The 23,676-nt window shown below is 41.1% G+C and overlaps 1 protein-coding gene across 1 annotated transcript; it reads right to left on the bottom strand.

The window, feature by feature from the left end:
* On the bottom strand, positions 1 to 23,676 carry Alkal1 (ALK and LTK ligand 1). Its single transcript, XM_028858467.1, has 4 exons — positions 23,493 to 23,676; positions 3,161 to 3,214; positions 1,582 to 1,662; positions 1 to 65 (listed from the first exon to the last, which is right to left on the bottom strand). Exons 1-4 carry the CDS (start codon positions 23,674 to 23,676, stop codon positions 1 to 3), a joined length of 384 nt encoding a protein of 127 aa, XP_028714300.1.

Raw genomic sequence — 23,676 nt, 5'->3', positions numbered from 1 at the left:
CTAGGTCTGGGAGCACAGTGGACTCACAGCTAATCTCATCAGCAATCTAGCACATCTTTTATAATCTAGAAAAGCCATTTAAAGGTAGTAAAACATTAGTTAATCATCTCAAATGAGAAAGAAATAATGTTATTGTCATTGATTAACCATAGCTTTAAAAGCACCTAACATTTTAAGTGCTTAACATGGGTTTTGTTCTTTCATCCCTCTGAAAAGATATGGAAATTTGATGCCTTCACTTTATAGATGAGAAACCACCTTCAAATGTGACTTATCTCATAATAGTTAAGTGGTTTACTTCTCAAAACTGACTTTTCTCCACCAAACTATGCTGTCATCCAGTGTCATGGCCTTGAATCTCTTGCTGGCAAGTTGAGTTGGTTTTTTTTGTTTGTTTGTTTCTGTTTTTGTCAATGTGATACAGACTAGAGTCAACTGGGAAGAGGAAACCTTAGCTGAGAGATCACCTCCATTAGGTTGTCCTGTAGGTAAATCTGTGGCGCATTTTCTTGATTAATGATTGACAAGGGAGGGCCTAGACCACTGGGGTAGGTGTCAACCCTGGAAAGGTGTTTCTGGGATGTAGAAGAAAGCAGCAAGCCAATGCATCAAACCAGGAAGCAGCATTCCTCCATTGCCTTTGCTTCAATTTTGGCCTTGATTTCCTGTTGGCTTCCGTCAGTGATAAAGTGTGATGTGGAAGTGTAAGCTGAAATAAATCCATCCCCACATCACTCTTTATCAGTGTTCTATCACAGCAACAGAAAAGCAAACTAGAATCAATCTAGTGTGCTTAATTTTCCCTAGTCACTAAATGTAAGAGTGTTTTCGTTTTGTTTTGTTTTGGGTTTTTTTTTTTTGTGGAAAAAAAATAAAAATCTGACTCAACATTCTAAGTAAAGTTAAATACTCCTCAAGGTCATCTAGATGACTAGAAACAAAATGTTCAGAAGTCACTCACTTTAAAAGGAAATTTTAGATTTAGAAAGGAATTGGAAACAGGCGACTCAACTACCATACATTATCATAACTGGGTATTTTGAATAATAGCTCTTTCATGCTATGTTTGGAATTATTATTAACTCCATTAACTTAAGTATTCAAAAGAACTCATTGCCCAACAGGCTATCATCATTCAGGGAAACCCAGCACACACTGTACAAATGACATTATATAAAAACATTTACTTCAAAATAACTTCAGAGGAGATGTTGACTTGCACTTTATAGTCAGCTTACTTTTTATTTTTTTTTCATTTATATGAGAAGTCACTTTATTTATACCAAGGAATTTGAATAATGATAAAAGGTTTCTGTCCTGACAAACATTCTAGTCTTTAAGAAAACTTTGCTATTTTCAGATTTGGAAATGCTCCCAACCAGAATCTGATCTCTCCTTATAGTTTCAACAGTACATACAACCTTGAGTGCTGAAAAGTTATAAATAGCATCCAATGCAATGTTTAGTCTATTGTGTCCCACCCAAAGACAGTTGAAGCTTGAAATTATATGCATTCATTTTTGGATCAGTTTTTTTTTTTGTTTTTGTTTTTGTTTTCTAAAATCTGCCCAGGTAACTTACAAGTTGGCATTGAGCAATCCCTGGTATTGTGATAAAGTCGATGGAAGTGTTTGCTACATTCAGCTGAAAATGTAACAGGCCCTAGAGAAAGGGAAAGAATGCTTATTATAAACACAGGCGTGTTTCCCAAACAAGTTTCTAGCACTCTATGGACTGAGATGGTGTAACTGTAGATTCCATCCTTCCTGCCCTTTAAAGAACTGGCCTGAGAATTCCTTCCTTTACCCAGACTCTATGGGAGGCACTGAACTTTGATCTAAGTTCACTCCACATTCTCAGTATCTCACATCATGGAACCTTCTGGACTAGTAGAGCTCTGGAGGAACTGAAAGGGGGCACTCCAGACAGAAGGGGAATGCAGAGAGCAAACCAAGAGGGATGGCTTTCTGATCCCTTGATTTTTTTTTTCTACTTAATGGGAAGTAATGTTTCTAGTGATGACATTTGTTTTTAATTGAAGAAATGTGTGTTCTTTAGTGGAAGGAATTACTGTGAAGGGGGTAGGGCCTTGAAACTGCAGCAAAACTTTCCTCCTTCTACCTGGTCTGCAGGCAGCTCCCTAAAACTCAGTGCTGCCTTTCTCATCAGCAGGTGTCTCTGTGTGATACTCAGAAACACCATTTGAAAGTTACCAGCTGGGTATAGTTGTGTTGGACTGTAATTCTAGAACTTGGCATGGGAAGGTAGACCATGAGGTTTCAACAAAGAAATGCAGGCAACTGAGGAAAGCTGTGAATAGGAAATGTGGCCCTCCCCAGGGAAGAACATACCAATTGGTTGTTCAATGCCAAACGATTAGCCCCCAAAACATGCACACAGATAACATTATATGGACTCAATAGGTTATATTTAAGAATGTATATATACATACATATATGCATTCAATAGCAATTGATGAAAAAGGGGGTGATTGATTTAAAGAAGAGTGGGTAGAGGTATATGAGAGGGTTTGAAGGGAGGATAGGAAAGGGAGAAATGTTATAATTAAACTGCAATTTAAAAAGTAAACAAACAAACAAACAAAAAAAGCATCCAAGATGTGTGTGTGTGTGTAACATAAGCTCATCTGTCTCCTGTTTATAAAGCCTCGATCACTGGCTGAAGCACCGTCTAAATTCTTCAGCATGCTCCAGGTTATTTGCCATCTGGTTTTGTTCACACACCTTCCTAGCACACTAGCCAAATGCACCTCCTTTTTAAGTTTACCCTTCATACCTAGTCCATCCACACCATCTGCCTGTCCTCTCCCACTATAGCCTTTAAGTCTTGCTCAGTAGGTTCCTCATGACCAGACTCTCCTACTTTAAAGTCAAACTTAGAAAGCATGTCCCACTGCAAGCCCTCATAGTCAGAACTCAGTAAATTATCCTTTATACTTTTCTTTAAAATATCTTTTATGTTCTATTGCTTATCACATTCTAGTGCATATTACAGATCATACAAGTTAGTAGTTGACTGAAAACCCAGTTGAACTTAAGCCTCTTCTAGACATTAATCTCCATAGTTTCATTGTCTTATGGATTCATTCTATATAAAACCTTTCATTTGTAACTGAGTCACTGAAATAGTATATGCTTACCTGTGAAATGCTTTATGAATTTGTCTTTCAAGGTCAAGTCTCTTGGGAATATTTCTGAAAAGAAAGAAAACTTCGTAATTTCCAGGGTAGATTTCCACTATTAAAACATAATTATAGCACTAAATACATAGATCCATGCAGTATGCACAGCAGATCTCAAATCCCTGGGGTCTGGCCCTAACCATTCTCCAGCGCTCTAGAGCTATAGCAGAACTTATTGCTTCTCTACACCTCTCCCATAGAACCCTATAGACCTCTCACCAATGTAGAGATACTTCTGAATATCTGATTTTGGGGCTTCCCAGAGCTTCCCCAACCTGTGTTCTCCGGCCTCAGTGAATGGTATCATTCTTTAACCCTTGCTTAGCTGTGATGATTTGAATGATAATTGCCCCAATAGGCCCCCATAGCATGAAATAATGCTCATTGGAAGTGGCATTATTTCAACGTGTGACCTTATTGGAGCAGGTGTGGTGTTGTTGGAAAAACTGCATCACTAGAGGGTGGGCTTTGAGGTCTCAGACGCTCAAGCCGGGCCCAGTGGCTCACTTGCTCTTCCTGCTGCCTGCCACTCCAAGTGTAGACTCCCAGCTACCTCTCCAGCACCATGTCTGCCCACATGCCACCATGCTTCCTGCCATGACAATAATGGACTAAACCTCTGAACTATAAGCCAGTCCCAATGAAATGTTTTCCTTTATAAGGGTTATAATGGTCATAGTGTATCATCACAGCAATAAAACCCAAACTAAAATAATAGCCCACCTCACCGAGTTATGCTTGACTGCCCCTTTTCTTCTCCACTTCATCTAATTGAGTTAGTTTATGTACTCCATCTCCAAACATTCTTCTGGGGTCTTGCATTTCTATCATCTACTAACTGTGGCTGGCCCAGCTATCATACTTCTGTGAGTATGCTTGGAAAACAGCCTCCTAACCTGTCTTGTCCTCTCTATAATGCTTTCTCCAGAACAGCAGGTAGAGCAAGTGAGCTGAGATACTCTTTAGGTCATTTATGAGATGGACCCATTTACAAGCTTTAGCTTGGAGTGAAACACAACTCAAAGGTCAGGCTTCACTTCAGACTTCACTGGTACTTGCTAAAACATGCCATCCAGAAAATGCAGTTTATAATGCATTAGGAGCACACACAATGAATGTAGTAAAGGAGAAAATAAACTTAATAAATACTTGAACCTCAGGGTTTGTTGCCAGTTGTCTATTTACTTTTTCTTAAGGATATGATTTGCACTTACTGTCTTAGTTAGGGTTTCTATTACTGTGAAGAGATGCCATGACCACAGCAACTCTTATGAAGGAAAACATTTAATTGAGGTGGCTTAGAGTTCAGAGGTTTAGTCCATTATCATCATGGTGGCATGCAGGCGGACATGGTGCTGGAGAAGTTGAGAATTCTACATCTTTGATCCATAGGCAACGGGAAGTGAACTGAGACACGGAATATGGCTTGATTATATATGAGACTTCAAAACGTGCCTCCATGGTAACACAGTGCCTCCAACAAGGCCACACTACCCCAACAAAGCCACGGTTCCTAATAGTGCCACTTCCTTTGAGCTTGTGGGGGCCAATTACATTCAAACTATCACATTCAACTCCTTGGCCCTCATTAGCTTGTAAAAATATCATAATGCAAAATTCATTTAGTCCAACTTCAAATGTCCCCATAGTCTATCACATTCTCAACAATGTTTTAAGGTCCAAAGTTCAAAGTTTCTTCTGAGATTCATTCAGTCTCCTAAATGTAATACCATAAAAAATAAAAATAAAAAATAGATCACATTCTTCTAATATATAATAGCACAGGATATATATATATATATTACAGTTCCAAAATGTAGAGAAGGGAGCATAGTGAGGAAAGACTGGACCAAAGCAAGACTAAAAACCAGCTGGGCAAACTCTAAACTCTGCATGTCCATGTCTGATGTGAAAATACTCTTCAGATGTCCAATTCCTTTCAGCTTTGTTGACTGCAGCATACTTATTTCTCTTGGGCTTGTTCCACTCCTTGTTAGCAGTTTTCTTCAGCAGATACCCCTCGACTCTGGCATCTCTAACATCTTGGGTTCTCCAAGGCAATCCAGGCTTCAACTTCACAGTTTCATACAATGGTCTCTCTGGCCTCCATTCAGGGACACCCCTGACACATACCTGACCTCAATGGCTTTCCTTAGTTGAGGAAGTAAATTCCATAGTCCCTTTCTTCTATCCTTAACACCAGAACTATGTGGCCAAAGCTACCAAGTTCTACTGCTTACTGGAGCTGGAACATATTCCTCTTGTTCACTTATATCTTCACCAACTTTTTTTGCTGCCTAAACTTGGCTGTCCTTGAACTTGCTCTGTAGACCAGACTGGCCTCAAACTCAGAGATTCACCAGCCTCCACCTTCTGAGTGCTAGGATTAAAGGCATGCACCACCACACCCTATTTTAAGCTTTTCTTTAATTCCCTTTCGCAAATTGGAAAGTTAGTTGGGTGGGATCTTACTCTGAGGTCACCATTCCCTTCATTTCATTTCTTAATCTGTTTACCTCCTTGAATACTTAGCTCCATTCCACTTCCTGGTGCTCATTTTCTACTCAAATTGTACATTTTGTGTTTTTCCTTGCTGAACTTGCTCCTTTTCATTATAAATCTGTATAAGAGTGACCAATAATAACAACACAACAGAGTCAATACTAGGCTGTTTTGAGATATCCTCTGCTAACAGAATTAATTCAAAATTCTTCACTTTAGCTGGGTGGTGGTGGCACAAGCCTTTAATCTCAGTATTTGGAAGGCAGAACCAGGCAGATCTCTGGGACTTTGAGGCTAGCCTGGTTTACAGAGCAAGATCCAGGACAGGCACTAAAACTACACAGAGTAATCCTGTCTCGAAAAAAACAACTCTCCACTTTAGCCTCAAGAAGACTCTTCTGAAAAGGATAACGGGTAGCCACTTTCTTTACCAAATATTACAAGAATGATCTCTAGGCCACTTATTTATATCCTTTTTTTCTGAAACCTCTTGAATCAGGCCCCCACAGTTCATCAAATCACACTCAGCACCACTGTCTTTCATGTTGTTACTAGGATGGCCCATTAAGCAGCATTTGAAGTATTCACAACTGTTTTTCTAATCCATAGACCCATGGTTCATATTCCTTAAAACAAAAGCATATCACAGCAATGCCCCAAGCCCTGGTTCCAAATTCTGTCTCAGTTAGAATTTCTATTGCCTCAAAGTGAAGATACCATGACCATGGCACCTCTTATAAAAGGAAAAAAAATTAATTGAGGTGACTTACAGTTCAAAGGTTCATTTCATTATTATCATGGTGGATCATGGTGGCATGCAGGCAGACATGGTGCTGGAAAAGGAGCTGAGAATTTTACATCTTTGATCCATAGGCAATAGGAAGTGAACTGAGACACTGGGTGTGGCTTGGGCATATATGAGACCACAAAGCCCACCCCCGACAGTGACACACATCCTCCAACAAGGCCTTACCTACTCTAACAAAGTCACAGCTCCTAATAGTGCCACTCCTTATCAGCTAATGGGGGTGGCAATTACATTCAAACTACTACACTTGTGTATGCTTGATATAGCATGCATATGGAGGTCAGAGAACAACTTTCAGGTGTTTGGTTCTCTCCTTCCAGCATCTGGGTCCCAGATATTAATCTCAAGTTATCAGGCTTGACAGCAAGCACCCTTACTCACTGAACCATCTCACTGGCCCCCACCAATTGTACATTTAGACTTATGACTTCTTTATAAACCACACATAACATGAATACAGCATGGAAGACACTTTTGTCACCTGTAGATGACAGAGTTCATGGAGATGGAGCAATGTTGATTGAGTCTCAGGGGGACTATGACAGCCCTTTATATCCCAGGAGGGGTGAGGGGTGGATGAGACCCTTTCTGATAGAATAGCTACTATTGCCAGAAGTGTATAAGTTCAGAGCATGAGTGAGTGAAGCAAGAGGAGGCAAGAGTTCAGGGATCCAAGCTTTGCTTCTATGTGACAACAAAAACCTACATTTTAGAAATAATCAAAAACTAGTTGTTTGGAGCTGGAGACATGGATGAATGGGTAAGAGCACTTGCTGTGCAAGCATTAAGATTGAGTTCAAATCTCCAGTTCCCATGGAAAAAAACTAAGCACTGGTGTTTAAACCTATAACCCCATTACTGGGGCAAGAGATGGGCAAATCATTGGTACTCACTAGCTGACAGACCATCCTAACCAAAAAAACATGCTTCTGATTGAGACCCTATGTCAAGGAAATGAGGCAGAGAATGATAGAGGGAGATACTCAATATCCTCCTCTGGCTTATACATGTATACACATGGATGCACACACCTGCACAACCACATGCATACACAAGACACACTGATACAACAGTGCTATCTACATAGTCTGCAAATTACATATATGATAGCAAATGGATTGCTTCTTATCACACAAAGTTTTACTTATTTCTACATGTCCCATTGACCAATCAGAGCATTTAGGAGTTTCTTATAAGTACATCAGATTTTGTTTTTCAATGGAACATGGTATGCTTGAAGCAGTTCCTATGTTGTATACAATGACAATGTCTGCTTGGGAGCTACAGAGGAAGAGTAGAATAGTTGTAGCCACTTTCTCAGATACTACATATAGATAAAAATAGATGCATTTCCCCTTAGAAATGACACAATCCAGTTAAACGTACACATCTGTGATTCTTGCATCTTGAGACTTAACCACTGTATACTGAATATTTGGGAGAAACTGTGTCTGTACCAAGTGTGTGCAGACCTTCCCCTTGTCATTATTCCATAGACAATATATAATAATACCTATTTACATAGTATTTAAATGGTTTTCAATGTTATAAGTAATCTAGAGATAATTCAAATAGTCAGGGAGCACATATATGTAATATGTAAACACTTATACAACAGACTTGACCATCTGTGGCTTGTGGTATCCACAGAGGATTTTTGAACCAGTACCCCATAGATACCTAGGAGAAACTGTACTGTTTTAGTTTCCCAGAGCTACCATAACAAAATTCCACAAATGGGACGTGACACATTTCCAGGAACTTATTGTCTCATAATTCTGGAGTCTAAATGTCTGAGATCAGGGTATGAGCTAGGCAAGTCTCAGTGAAGGCTCAAGATAAAGCTCTCTCCAGTCTGTTTTCAGTTTCTGTTGTTGTTAGAGCTCCTCGCATTCTGTGGTGCCACTCCAGTCTTGTTATTGTTTCCATGAGGTAACCTCCTATGGCTTCATATGGCCATCATCTTAAAAGGATTCCTATGAAGTTGAACTAACAGTCCTCTCTACCACACTCTGACCTCATTTTAACTAATTGCCTATACAGTTACCCTACTTCCCAATAAAGTCATTTTCCAAAGCAGGCTTAGAACATATTTTGGGAGGACATACAATTCAATTCATATGGAAATCTGAGCCCACTAAACAAACTGAAGTTTTATGATGTGAAGTTCTATTACCATTCTTTGTAAAAAGAAACTATCATTGGTCAAGTTGGCTACTCTGTGCTGTACAGAATCACCCACCTGCAAATATTTACCCAGTGAAAGACTCCTTTTAATAGAACATGGTCTATGATCATCATTATTGTTTTACCATTTGACAGTTCTGTACATTTACATAATGTAGAACATATTCCAGGTCACTTAGAGTACTTTAGAGTGTTTCAGTCACAATGTTTAGGTTTGTACTAGGTTTCTAAAAGCCTTCACAACTACCTTTAAAGAGACAGAATTATTAATACTATGAAAAACAAAATGTTGAAGATCTCAATCAATTTTAAAAGAGTTTTTTTTTTCATTTTTGATACTCCTTGACAAAGTCACATACAAATACAATGTATTTAGATTAAATCCACTTCATTTCCTCTCTCCAACTGATAAAGAATCTCCCCCATCCTCCCAACATCAAGTGCTATATTTTTATTTTTAAATTTATTTGTTCATTTTTATGTGTATAGGTATTTTGCCTACATACTGCATCATTCCTTATGCCCAAGGAGACCAGAAGAGAAAGTCAGATGCCCTGTAACTGTAATTATAGGGAGTTGTGAGTTTTCATGCTAGTGCTTGGAATCCAACCCAGGTTGTGTGCAAAAGCAGCCAGTTTTATTTATCACTGAGCCATTTCTCCAGCTCGAAACTGCTATATTTTTAAATAAACTTTTGTAGAGATCCACGGCTAGGCCTCAGGTGGAGCTCCGGGCAAGAAAAAGAAGGGTTTATATGAGCGAGAATTGTTGAGACCAAGGTTGAATAAAGCACAGGGACAAATAGCCAAACGAATGGAAACACATGAACTATGAACCAATGGCTGAGGGGCCCCCAACTGGATCAGGCCCTGTGAATAGGTGAGACAGTTGATTGGCTTGATCTGTTTGGGAGGCATCCAGGCAGTGGGACTGGGTCCTGTGTTCATTGCATGAGTTGGCTGTTTGAAACCTGGGGCTTATGCAAGGACGCTTGGCTCGGCCTGGGAGGAGGGGACTGGACCTACCTGGACTGAGTCTACCAGGTTGATCTCAGTCCTCGGGGGGGGGGGGGAGGCTTTGCCCTGGAGGAGATGGGAATGGGGGTGGGCTGGGGGAGCTGAGGGGGGCGGGAGGGGGGAAGAACAAGGAAATCCGTGGCTGATATGAAGAATTAAATTATATTGTAAAATTAAATTAAATTAAATTAAAAAACCTTTTTATTATTGAGCAGTTTTAGAGGTACATAAAATTTTACACTGTTTGGTATTCCTAAGCACTCTACACCAAATGTGGATACAGTACATTCTTGCAGTTAGTGAACGCATATAGATAAGATACTGGATCACTCATTAAGGTCCTTATTCTCTGAATTTTCAGGTATGCTTACTTTTCACTCAGGGTCTTATTTCCATCCTAGAGTCTCATGTTACAATCATCATGTCTTCTTGGATTCTTCTAGCTCTGATTTTTCAGTTTTTCCTTTTGCTGTTGTTACTGTTTGAACAGGATGATCAGCTGATCTAGAAGTTGTTATGCAGGCTAGGTTACCCTTCTACTTGTGATCTTTGTACTTTAGGCCCTGAGATCTCAGGTTGTTGATATCACAATCTGATATTTCCAGAATCTGGATGACTTCAACAATTTCATGTAGTCCTGGTAAAGAATGTAGCAGAATGCCCATTTTTATTTGTGTTTTTCTAATGATTAGACTGGAGCTATGAGTTTAAGGAATATCTCACAGGTAACATATAATTTTAATCGAATCATGGGTACAGATAGCATAACTATGGTTGTTGATGTTAGCCTTGTTTATCTAGTATATGTATCATTGGTCAGGCGTGTTTCCATGGTAAAGTTTCTGCTTGCCCTTCTCTAAAAGGATATCACTATATTATGTATACTTGTTGGGGAGATAGGTTCTTATTTCCTTTGAGTATGCTTTATATGAACAATTTAGAATCCTGTGTGGAACATTTCTCCCTCAGTCAGTCATTTATTTATACCAATGTTGACCAGTAGATGTTTATTTTTTACATTGGGTTACAATCTATCATTATTTTCTTTATTCTGTTGCTGAAATAAAATAGATGCAGTTTGGGCCATTCTGGTTTTTGACATGTTTGACATTGTAGGAGTTATTGTTATTGTTTTGTATATACTACTTTCTATTTTATTGCTCTCTTGGAGGCTCTAGGCTCATCCAGCACAACTAACTACCTGCCCTGTGGTTTCCCTATTCCTGGAATCAGGTTTGTTGACAGGGAAACCTGGTTCCTCTAATTGTAAATGGTTCTAAAACTCAAGAGCTGGATGCTTAGGTGCTCCTCACTGCTGGAATATGTAATTCTGTACCCTCTCAGCTGATACAAGGGAGCATGTAGTGTGAAGGAGTGATCTGATTTTATGGTATTCAGTGTTTAAATAACGTCTACAGTTCCATTAGGGTTGTAGATAGGATATACTTTTAAGATGTATAGAATTTGCAACATTTCACTGGTAATATTACAAAGACCATATAAAATAACTTAAAATGGTCTAACCCCAAGTACACAGTCATATTTGTGCAATGTTGAGCCAGCACTCTGTACCCAGCAGTGTCCTCCCTAAGACCCACAGGCAAATTTTCTTCTTCAGTCAAATTAAAGTTCTCATCAAAGTTTTCTTCTATGCATTGAGATTGATAAACTTGATCATCTTCAAGTCCTTCCAAGTCTTATGTTACAACATATGAGGACAAAATGCTAATCATAGTGCACATAGACCAGACTACTTAAAAAAATGCACAATGAAGTTTCAATGTAAATTTTCTTGTTTATAAATTACAGGAAAATTCATATGTAATGTAAACTTTAGCTGTTTAATTAGAAGACTGATTTCATGAAAACAACTTTTTAGTAACTAATTTAACATAGTTAGACCCCTCTTGATTAAAAATTATCATCTCCATAGACTCATGAAAATAATATTTTTATAAAAATGTTAAACACTTCAGACCAAAAGGAATTACAAATAAGTGAGTGACAATAGAAAGCTGTGCGTTAGAAACCACAGAACCAGGCTAGATGTGGTGGCACATACCTTTAATGTCAGCACTTTCGAGGCAGAGGCAAGTGAACCTCTGTGAGTTCAAGGTTACCCTAGCCTACATAGTGAGTTTCAGGACAAACAGAACTACATATTGAGATCCTGTCTCAAAAAAGAGGAGGAGGAGGGAAGAAAGGGAGGGAGGGAGAGAGGGAAAGGGAAGGGAAGGGAAGGGAAGGGAAGGGAAGGGAAGGGAAGGAAGGGAAGGGAAGGGAAGGGAAGGGAAGGGAAGGGAAAAGAAACCACATAACCTACTGACTGCTGAGGATGCTTTTATTAGTCCTGGTAGGTAGAAGCCTTAGGAATAGACTTAGCCACTGGAAACCAGAAGAGGCTACTGATCCAGCAGGAAATAGATGTGCAGTCTAGGACCACTGTGTGGATTAATGAAAATGGCCCCCATGGGCTTATATATATGAATGTTTGGTCCCCAGTTGGTGGAACTGTTTGGGAAGGGTTAGAAGATGTGGCTTTGTTGGGGAAGGTACATCATCAGGGATCTGCTTTAAGGACTCAAAAGACCACACACATAGCTCCCAGCTCTCAGTCTTGTGTTTGTAGATCAGATTGTAAGCTCTCAAGTCCAGCACCATGCCTACCAGCCTGCTGCCATGCTCCCCACCATGATGGTCATGGACTCACCCTCTGAAACTACAAACCCTATTAAATGCTTTCTTTTACAAGTTGCCTTGGTTGTGGTGATTTTTTTTTTGTTACAGCAATTGAAAAGGAACTAAGACAACCACAGTGTCTAAGAAGCAAAATTTTGGGTTTACTGGGCTCAGAAACAAAGAATAGAGAATGAAGGTTACTGTGAGAAAAGGTCAGGTATAAGGTTCCTGTATTGAAGACACAAAGCATGTAGTTATGCAAATGTAGAGAAAGGGAGGAAAGAGGAAAGGAAGTATCCCTTAGAGGCAACAGGTAAAACTAGAGAGGTGTACCTGGTTATACAGAGGAATGCTCTGAGAAGCCTGGATGACTGAAAGCTTGTCAGAAAGGCAAGTAGGAATAGGCACTGAAATTAGGGGTTCACTTAATGAAAGCAAGGAGGGGTCAAAAGTACCAAAGCTTTCTGGAGGCCAAATGAGATAGAGATCAACTGCTCACTGCCCACCAGGAGTGCTGCCATGCCCACTCTGTGAAGAATATTTCTACTTCACAGGCAGGCACAGGTTGGGAAGGATAGATTTGTGGGATAATCTCTTTGTACACTCTGAAGATGTGTGTCTGCCAAAGCACCTTCTTATTGGTTTAATAAGGAGCTGAATGGCCAATAGCTAGGCAGAAGAGGATAGGTGGGACTTCCCAGGAGAGAGAGGAACTTGGGAGAAGAAACTAAGAGGTAGAATTTTACCAGTGAGATGCAGAGCAAGTTGGATGTACAGTTTGGAGGAGGAAGGAGAGGTAAGGAGCCACATGACAGAACATAGATTAATATCAACGGGTTAAGTTACAAGAGCTAATTGGGAACAAGCCTAAGCTAAGGCTGAGCTTTCATAATTAATAAGAAGTCTCCATGTCATTGTTTGGGAGCTGGTGGTTTAAAGAAAGTCTGGCTACATAGACTCACAAGTGAAAATAGCAAAGAATATCAGATTTTTGTCCTGTGAAAGGTTTAATCATGTTTTTTTCTTTTCTAGATTTCCTTTTTTAAATTTTTTTTTAATTTAGATGAAAGTAGAGTTAGTTCACATTTGTCTGTAACATACTAAGTACATTTTGTGGCATAACAATACATCTTTTGGGAGTTTAAACACACACACACACACACACACACACACACACACACACACATCTCTATTTTTTAAGTAAGTGGCCTAGACAATCAAACATAATGGTTATGCCATCTAGAATAAAATAAACTACTTATTAGATTCATGTTTAATCATCTTTATTTATAAATCACCATCCTAGTAATTGCAATTGCATTAGCTTGGCCACGGCCAAGAATATAACCACCTATGACTGCAATTACTCACTGAAAATGGGAGAGGAGTCAAAATTACTTCTGAAGAGAGTCAAATGCTGTCAGATTTCTAGCTGTCATTCTGAAGGTTCCAATTCCTTTGGAGATGGAATCCACCCTGAATGGAATACAGATCAGGAAGGAAAGGCCCCCCCAAGAAGGGCAGGAGGAAACCTCATAGTGAGCAGATTCCACTGCACACTTGAGGTGGTCCACAGAAATTTCTTGGTGAGAAGCCATCTCTAGAAGCTTCGTACATGTTTCCTATGGGAGGGGGAGGGAAAAGAGGATCCCAGTTCATCAAAAGTGTCCTTGGATCTATTGGAAACCATGGACCAGAGATGGGATGAAGAGCTGAGTTGGCAGAACAAGACCAGGACTAGGTACTTTGATTCAGCATGGAGAGGGCCATAAGGACATGCGACTACCTAGGTCACTCTTGTTATCAGTGCTCCTGGATTCCTCCTCTAAAGACACTGGCTCATGACTTATCCAAAGGAGGCCTAGGAAAGCTTCTGCCAGAATTAGAATAAAATGCGCTGTGTTTTTATAGGGTAGAGCTGGAATGGGATGTGATTGGTCTGGTGGAGGGGTCATTGTCTGGCTTTGTTCCCACAGAGGTAATGGAGGTGCAATGTCAGCAGGTGCTGTCCGAGGATGAGCCAGCCCATCACAGGTGAGATCTCCTTGGTTGCTAATCAAGTGGTGCAGAGCATCTGCTGTTCCTCCACCTCTTCCTCCTTCCTGGAGCAAAGCTAGAGAGAAAAGTTCTTGTTGCTGAAAGTCTGTTCCACAAGGCAGGACTGCATGCAGGGTGAGCAGCCAAGTGCAAAAATCACTCTGACATATGCCATATTTAGAGCATCAAGGGTGTAAAGATCTTTGCCTAAACATTCAAATCTAAAGACCATTTCAGTCAATTTTTGTCTGGTGTGAGAATTTTCTCTTCTTAGAACAATGAAGTTTTTAGCACCCAAGCTGCTAATGGTGATGTATCTTTTCCCCTCTTTGATGTCACCTGCCCTTGAAAAGAAGAAATGGTTCTCTCCAATTTCTTAAGATCATGACTTTCACTTTCTGTGGCTCTCCAGCTCTTCAGATGCTTGGTGCTCTGTTCTACATTGTAAATTTTCTCTTCTGATCTGGTACTTTCCTCTCTTAATTTGCTGTGGGATTTTGTTTTGTGTCCGGAAAGACTTCAGCTTTACTTTATTTCTGGCTAAGCCTCTGACCCTCACTGTGCATTTCTGCTGCGAAGATGCCTCTTCAGTCTGAAAGGTTTTACTGTTCTCCATAAGGTAACACTTCACTCTAGCTCCTTCAGATACCTGCATGAAACTTGCCTTCTTCCTCCTTCTGGGGATTTTAAAGAAGCATCTAACTCTGTTGCATGACTCTGTTCCTTCTGAGTTCCTTTTGGCATTGAACTGAGCACAATTTTGTGATTCACTCTACATTCGATTCCAGTTTGCCGTCAGAAGCCACACCTTATTCAAATGTGGCAGCCCAATCCTTATCATTGGCCAGCTAACACAGAATGACTGGAGGTTGCTTTCTTTATCGTGACAGCTTTTCTGCACATTATTTGAACTCTTAGTGTGCTTTCTATCTATTCAGATCACCTGTTCTCATATTTCAGCTTTTTGTAGAAGCCTTTTCTGGCTTTCTTGAAGTTGGTAACTCTCATTCATGGTCACATTCACTGATTCTTTAGGTCATTCTTCATTTATTTAAACTACCCTGAGCATCATTTTGGATCCAGCTATTTATGATCTGGGAGCTTCAGCCTATCTACTAGTGACAGCATCCTTTTTAAAGTACCAGCCATCAATTCATCCTGTGTAGAATGTTCAGACATCTTTTCTCTAGAAATTGAATTTCATCATATTTCAGTGTGGACTTCTCTTTCCAGCTTCTCTCCATTTGCCTCCAACTTCCTACTTCTGTTGACTCCTTCCTGGGTGCCTCTCAGCCTTCTTGTTCTTTTCAAGCAATCCTACCTTTCTCAAGCAGTTCATATTTTTCTTCACATTTTCTTCAATGAGTCCTAAAAGCTCTAGAACAAGTGTTCTCCTTCCACATGAAGCAGCCTATTATGGAAAGCCTCTCCATACAACCAAGGGAGCAGTAAACAATAATGACATACAGCATCAATTGCTGTGAGAAATGTTAGGGACTGTGGTTTTGTCTTCACACAGTAGTGCCACACCCTGCACAGTTCTCCTAGGACCAGCACCAGTAGGGTTCTGGGGGAGCCCTGGGCTCCTGTGTGGGGCCAAGCAGCTGCATAGATTGCCTGGGCTGCCAGTGCCCACCAGGATACAATAGAGAGCACAGAACATATAACATTACCATCAGAACTCTGGGTGATGCTGGGGTAAGGGGCTCTCTGTCTGTGAAAACTAAGATTAGGGATACGTATTACTGTGCCTGTCTGTAAGTGGGTTCTGGGGATTTAAAGGAGTAACTTCTAATGCTTGCACCCACTGAACAATATCTCTAGTGACTACTGCTGTAATTTTCCATCCATCTTTTTTTAAATTTTCATTTATTTATTTTATGTGTATGGGTGTTATCCCTGCATATATATCTGTATACCATGTGCACATAGTGCCATCAGATACCAGAAGAGGGCACTGGATCACCTGGAACTAAAATTTCAGACAGCGTGAATCACCATGTGGGTGCTGAGAATCAATCCTGTGTCCTAAGATCAGCCTGTACTTTTAACCATTGAGCTACCTCTCCAGTCCCCTGTAATACTTTTAAATCCTGATTGACCATAGGTATCAGAACACTTTAAAAGTGACACTAAGCATAAGGCCAGGTCTACTGTACTTTACATCCACAGTGGTTCATGCTGCTACAGAGACAGGAGGGAAACATCATTTGCCTATCTGTCTCCTAACAGCAACCTTAGAAATCTGCACCTAAACATTTGAGAGTTTACTTACAACCATAAAAATGAAAAGCAAAGAGGAAAAAGTATAATTAAAATGGGATTTTAGGGCTAGCAAGATGGCTCAGTAGGTAAAGGTACTTGCTGCCAAGCGTGATGACCAAGTTCAATCCCTAGGACCTACATGGTAGAACTGACACATACAAGTTGTTCTTTGACCTCCATGTGCATACACATATGAGCACACATAAATAAAAATAAATAAATAAATAATGAATGAATGAAAGAAATAAAAATTTTTAAAGGAATTTGAAATTTTGTAGCTTCCTTAGATGATCTCTGATAAAAAAAAAAAAAGTAATGTTCTAGGAGAAGGAAGCAATACTGGGTGATTCTATTAACTCCCTGCATGGACTTTCTCAACTTTCCAGTGAGATAAATGGACCCTTCAAGCAGATAACTGTTACTGCCAGAAGTACTGTGAATGGGGAGAAATCCATTCATGTAAGTGAGCTCTGGCCACTCATAATGAGTGTTTATGATTGGAGTACCTGGCTACTGAGCCCAACAGACAGCAGACATCTGGTTAAAGCACCTGCCAAATACAAAAGTAGAACAAAGTCATATGTGTCCTTTCCACCTTGACTGCTTCCCACACTCACAGTTTTCAGTCAAACAAATAACTCTAAGCAATTCTACAAACATTAACATGTGTTAAAACCAAAGGGGATGGACATGCTTGTTTGACTACAGTAATCATTTCCCTCTGTAGATGTATAATAACTATCAGGCTATGAACCTTAATTATGTTTAATAAAAATGTTTTAGGAAAGAACCCACAAAACTAGGCATGATGGCATGTGTCAATAATCCTGGCACTCAGGAAGCTGAGGCAGAAGGATTGGAGTTTAAGGTTTGCCTGGACTATAACAAGACTGTCTGAAAAAAACAAAGCAACAACAACAACAACAACAAAAAACCCAACAAATTATACATTCTATCTTGGTAATATGCAAAGCAGCAAAAAAAAAAATGTTTTCATTATTTCCCATTTGGAAGAAATTGTTAGGCACCAGGTATTAAAGTAAGACTGCCTAATTGGGCAGAGGGAATCCTCACAGATTTACAACAAAGGTAATTTAAATTGTACAAATAGAATTCCATTATTATGCAAGTGCCAGCAGTATCCAAATACATCTAGGTTTTTTGAGATTTTTTTTATGAATATAACTATGGTACATGTTTAGCTATTTTTGAAAACAGAGATATCATAAAGGAAGAGAGATGTGATACTAGGAAATACATACTGTCTCTTCAGACCTGCTTCCTGATATACAATCCTAGGAATCTCTAAGATGACACTGTCTTTTACATGCTAATGATTTGATCAAGGACTAGTAGCCTTTAGAGTACTCCAGGATGGGAAGTGGTCACCAGAAACAAGAAGGCAACATAGAGGACTGGTCCCAGGGAAGTGGGGAGAGCTGAAAGTTTAGTTGAACACCAACATTCAGTAATTCAATCATTCCTACCTATGTAATGAAACTGTCACTAAATCCATGAGATGGTGGGATTTTAGAGTTTCCAGAGAGCTGGGCATATGGAGACCAGGGAAGGGTCACTTCCACTCAGAGGGCATGGAGGTCAGTGGCTTCCCCAGCCTTCATCTCTTCAACCCTTTTCATAACAAATGAAGGTGGATAGAGTGTTTCCCTGAACTCTGTTAATTGCTCTAGCAAATTAAACCATTTAGAGCCCAGTTTGTAGCTGATTGTCAGGAAAGTCAGACTGGAGTTAGCAGTTGTGCAAAGCACTTGAAGTGGAGCTGGGAGGTCATGGTTAATCACATCTCAGATAGGTGCATGCCTGAACCTTAGAATTGAATTAGGCTGCAGACATTGTGCTATCCTGTCTTCTACCCCACTCCCCCACAGAATGTCACATCACACACACACACACACACACACACACACACACACACACACACACACACTGGCCAAACCCCAAACCAGTTTCCTGAAATAGTTAATTCCTGACTTTGTACTATGGCTTCTTTCTCTTAGACCAGTTGCTTTCTTGTATGGCAAATTCTGCCAGCTCAGGCCATAAATGCCTAACAAATGACCCATTTAGAGTTAAATAAATAAACTATTTTGTAAAACTTTGGGGCACATTTTCAAGATGTCTTGATTTTGTATTTTCCCATATTACAATCCTAATTAGCCTCAAATTAATTTAATTTTCTGTTTGTGAGTAGGTTGACTTCACTCACATTCAATAGTCAGAATGTCAGATTCTGAGAGTTGAGACTGGGTGTGAAAAGGAATCACTCTTGAAGTTGGATCCTCCACATAGAGAGCATCAGGATTGAGTTGGATTCAAAGACACCAGCTGGTGTCGACTGCAGAGTAGACTGCTTGTGGGGAGAAAACCCTATGCCTTTTAATGTCACAGAAGTCTTCCATTTTGGTTGCTTGGGCAGAAGAGAGTGAAAAGGTAGTTGTTTTTACCTCAGAATCCAAAATGTGCAAACAGAATTCCATCAGGCAAAGGTAAGAGAAGCACATTTGGGGACACTGAACAGCTGAGGTGGAATAGGGACAGCATCTGTACGGAGTCAGCACTGAGCCTGAGACTGCCACAACCATGGAAAGAGAAAGAAAATCAGTCAGAAAGGATAGGAATGTCCTGGAGAGAGAGCAGAATCCATCTTCACTCTTCTTAAATGTTTAAATGAAATGTACATCAATCTTCCTAGAGCCTCCTTTCCCTTTCTGTTGCCTGAAGGAGATCTGTCTGATTCCCAGTCTCTCATTGCCTTTGAGAGGACTTAAGACTTCTTGGAAAAATCAAGAGAAGCCAGTGCAGATTTATGACTGGAGAGGGACCACATCCCACACTACTTAATACAGACTGTCATTTGTAATTGTTTAGAATAACTTTCCCAATGGGATCTTCAGTTTCTCTGGAGGCTCCACCATCATCCTGGTCTTACATTTAAACAACCCCTATGAGACTCCAGCCTTAGAAATTCTGTAGAAATAATGGAAGTGTGTATAAGTCATAAAGCGGGGGGGGGGGGGCATAATAAAGTCAAAACTTCCCTTTTTTATTTCTTTTCCCCATATTTCATGTCAATTTCCTTCTGATCTCAAAATCTTCCAAATCCATTGCCTATTTTCAGCTTTCTGATCTTGTCTACATGTCCATGGAGAACCCCCTTTTCCTGGCAAAGTTTGGGGTAGGGTTCCATTATGTTCCTTTCTACTACTGTGATGATGGACAAAAGAGCTGGTTTCAGAGGGCAGGAAGAGAGGCTATGAAAATGGGACACTGAAAGGGCTTGGAGACAATCTGGAAAGTCACTGCAACATAATGGCTTGGACACGAGTGGTGGGAAAGACAATAAAATGAAGCAGCAGGGTCTAGGCATTTGAGGCACCAGTTATTAGCTGACTGAGCTGAAGAATGACAACCAAAAAAACTCACAATCAAAAGTCTATCAAATTGATCTCAAACATTGTTGAATGGCTAATTCAATTGACAAGTACATTCACGAGTGGCAGACATAAGGATGAAGATAATACCACAGGTGGTTAATCACCAGTGTTCCCAGGAGCCTAATACCCCTCCCCCTTACTCAAACAACAATTCTAGGGAGGGAATCCTGGTTGGCAACCCTTGTCCCAGGCTTTGGATTTACTGTCCCTTCTGCCTAGGAATGGCCCTCCCACCTCCAGCCTTGCTTCTGACTTGGGGAAGCTGGCCAACTTACTGAAAAGGAATGATATATAACTCAATGTCATGATACTGTGTAATACAAGAGTTGGCCTTCCTGGCATAAACCATAAACCCCTTGGAATCTCAGAAATGATAGTGTGTTAAGAAGTTGACTAAGGGTTGGCAGTTTCTAAATAGCTTCAGAATGGGTCTAGATCACCACTGCCAGTGATTCAGTCTTATCTATGTAATGAATCTTCCACAAAAACTCAAAAGCACTGACTTCAGAGTTCCTGGATAGTTGAACACACAGATTCAAGGAGTTGGGGCTGGAGTGGGGTGGGGTATTTGCTCACACATGCCCCTTTCCCTATACCTCATCTTATGCATCTCTTCCTCAGTATCTTTTTATAATACCATTTATGAGCTACTCCAGCAAATTAGTTCAAATCTGAGGAGAGAGTATGGGAAACATGATTCTTAGCTAGAGACTCAGAACCACAGGCATGAACACCTAGGATCTACATTTGGCACTGGAGGAATTCTCAACTTGTGGGTTCTGAGGCTCATCTTCAGGAGATAGTAAGTGCCAGAACTCCAGAACTAAGGTAAATTAGAACCCCAGCTGGTATTTACTGCAGAACTGCTACTGCAGTGTCAAGGCACAGGTCAAGGCACAGGAGGAGAAACTGGGTCTGAGATAGTTTTTTCTACTTTCATGGACAGCAAGGATTCCTAGACTTAGGCCTGAGAACACACGGGTGGGGTGTGGGGGAAGAGGAGAGAAAGTGAAATGTGGAGCACAAATGTGGAGACTTCTGCTACCCTCACATGAGAGTCCAGTCGGATTTCCAAGGTATTCTCAAACAACCCCTGGGCTTCGTCCTCTCTCTTCAGAATCACAGTGGGAAAATCCAGGCTCATCCGCAGGGATGACAGTCCTTGGCCTCTAGGACCTAGGAGATGTTTCCTTCTGCATGAATTATGATCCCTGCTGCTCCTCTGAGAATATCCACATGGGAACTCGTCTTCTCTGTATTTATGTCCTTGTTTTTCCCTGATCCATGTCAAGAGTTCCATTCACAGATAGCTTAGATGTAACCAGCCACCCTCTCTCCCCATGTAAACAAAATACAGTAATCAAAATATTAGGTCACATCAAACAGCTATAGAAAGCAATAGATTTTGAGGATGAGCCATAGCTCCTCTTTTTTCCCCCAACTACATTGTTTTAAGTCTTCTCTGTCATTTGAGTGAGTACTTCGGGTTAAACATAGGGTCTCACATCTGCTAAGAAAATGTTCTACCACTGAGCTACATCTCCCAATTCCCTTCACTGTCTTTAACTAGAGAAAACATGTTAAACTAAATAAAATAATAAAATAAAACAGGTAAAGTTCATGTGTTAACCATAAATGATTTTGCAATTTGAGATTTCCTCACATTTTTTTTCATTTTCCAAAGTGACACTGGATCCTGACTTAAATACTTTTGTTAGCAATAATTTTTAAGTCAAAGTGTATAACCAATGCCATCGTATCATGGTACACTCCCTCCTGTGGTGACCACCCCTATATCCTCTTCTGGAAGGCTCTCAGATGAGTGGGCTTGGCCTAGAGACACACATTCACCTCCCATGCCTTCCCATCACTTTCGTCTGCTGCTCTCCTCACCTGGCTTACTCAGTTTGTTCATGTCCACTGCTCTCCCTGAAATGTGCATGAAGGGCAGATGCGCACCCAGCTTCCTGCCAGTCTGCATAGACTCAGCTCTCTGCATGATGGGTAGTTCTTAGTAGAAGCTGTAGAGTGACTAAGTATCCCCTTATGCCAAAACTGTTAAGAGACATATGATTCATCTGTTACCTTAGCACTTGGAAGACCGAGGCAGGAAGATTTCTGCAAACTCTAGGCCAGAGTAAGTTCCAAGCAGCCTGCGCTGTACAGTGAGACTATTGACAGAGAGAGAGAGAGAGAGAGAGAGAGAGAGAGAGAGAGAGAGAGAGAGAGAGAGAGAACCAGAAAAGAAACTAAGAATCTCCCCACCCCCTGTGTTTTCTTAAAATGAAGCCTACACTACCTAGGGTGGTATGTGCCTGTGACGCTAAAGCTGAGCCAGGAGGGTGAGGAGTTCAAGGCTACAAAGTGAGACCCTGCTTCAGACAAAAGGGGAAAAAAATGAAATGGAGGGAAGGGAGACACGAGGAAGGAAGGAAGGAAGGAAGGTGGGCAGGAGGGAGGGAGTCAAGGAAAGAAGGAAAGTAGGGAGGCAGGGAGGGAGGCAAGGAGAGAAGGTGGGAGGCAGGGAGGGAAGTATGGAGAAGAGGCCTTGGCTGTAGGAAGAACTCCAGGGCATTCCTATGCTTTGTCCTCTCAACAAGCTCAGTGCAGGCCAGGGAGACAGGTCTCTGCCTTGCTCTGTGTCTACAGACTTAAGCAGAGACACCCCAGTGGCTCCTCTCTTCCTCACCACCTTGTTTCTTTCCAGCACCTTGCACGCTCTCCCCATTAGTCCATAGCGCTTCCTGTTCCAGGCTTTCTCTTTCCTTCTCATCACACATCTCTGTGTGTAGGTGTCCCATGGTCCTCTGTCCTGACTTTTCCTACCTTCTTCCTATGCATCTTAGCAGCAGGAATGTCCAGAGCTGGCATGGGTGCTTCTAACTGACCCAGGAAGAATGTAAGCCAGCATCAGCCATGATAGCTTACAGAATTCGCATGCCAGTCACCCATTCCCTGAGGCTAGCTTGAAAAGGGAAAAGGGGGACATTCTAGAATGTTCAAGTGACTAATAACGGCCATGTTAGTTAAACTCCAAAAGACTCAGAGCTGAGGTGTTGACAAATGCGTAGGTTGTCCGGCATCCTGGCAGGTGAGGCTGCAGCCCAGGTCTAGCAAGGAGCATATAAAGCTGATTTCTTTGCCAGCCAGGTTTTGTTATTGACATCTCAACCAAGGCAAATCTAGTAAGCTGTTTACTTCATTCCCAGGGAAGATTCCTGAGAATCTACAGGTGTCCACCCTCTGCTGTGCTGAATTCCACCTTACCAGCACCAGCTTGGCCAGCTGTAAGAGTGATGAGGCTCAGGAAAGGGCAGGTCAAGAGGGTGGACTGGGCTTACCTGAGCTCCGGGAGGCTCTGGGAGCCTGGTGAGTCCCAGTCACCGGGAGGAAAAGCTGTGGCTTAAGCTCGGCTAGACGTATGGCTCTGCGTCCCCGGGGCCGTCCCTGGGTCCCGGGTGGGGACAAAGCCAGCGCCAACAGCAGCAGTGCGGGCAGCGGGGCGCTGGGCTTAGCGAGCCGCAT

The sequence above is a fragment of the Peromyscus leucopus genome, chromosome 2 (genome assembly GCF_004664715.2).
Source record: "Peromyscus leucopus breed LL Stock chromosome 2, UCI_PerLeu_2.1, whole genome shotgun sequence".
Classification (NCBI taxonomy): Eukaryota; Metazoa; Chordata; class Mammalia; order Rodentia; family Cricetidae; genus Peromyscus; species Peromyscus leucopus.
This window is presented reverse-complemented; position numbering and strand designations above follow the sequence as displayed.

What these genes read in the sequence shown, in the direction of transcription:
- Alkal1 (XM_028858467.1), bottom strand. Translation starts at nt 23,676, where the DNA reads ATGCGGCTCGCTAAGCCCAGCGCCCCGCTGCCCGCACTGCTGCTGTTG. An exon ending in CAGAGCCTCCCGGAGCTCAG is followed by an intron (nt 3,215 to 23,492) that starts GTAAGCCCAGTC and finishes CTTTCTTTTCAG; the next exon opens with AAATATTCCCAAGAGACTTG. An exon ending in GGATTGCTCAATGCCAACTT is followed by an intron (nt 66 to 1,581) that starts GTAAGTTACCTG and finishes TGGCTTTTCTAG; the next exon opens with ATTATAAAAGATGTGCTAGA.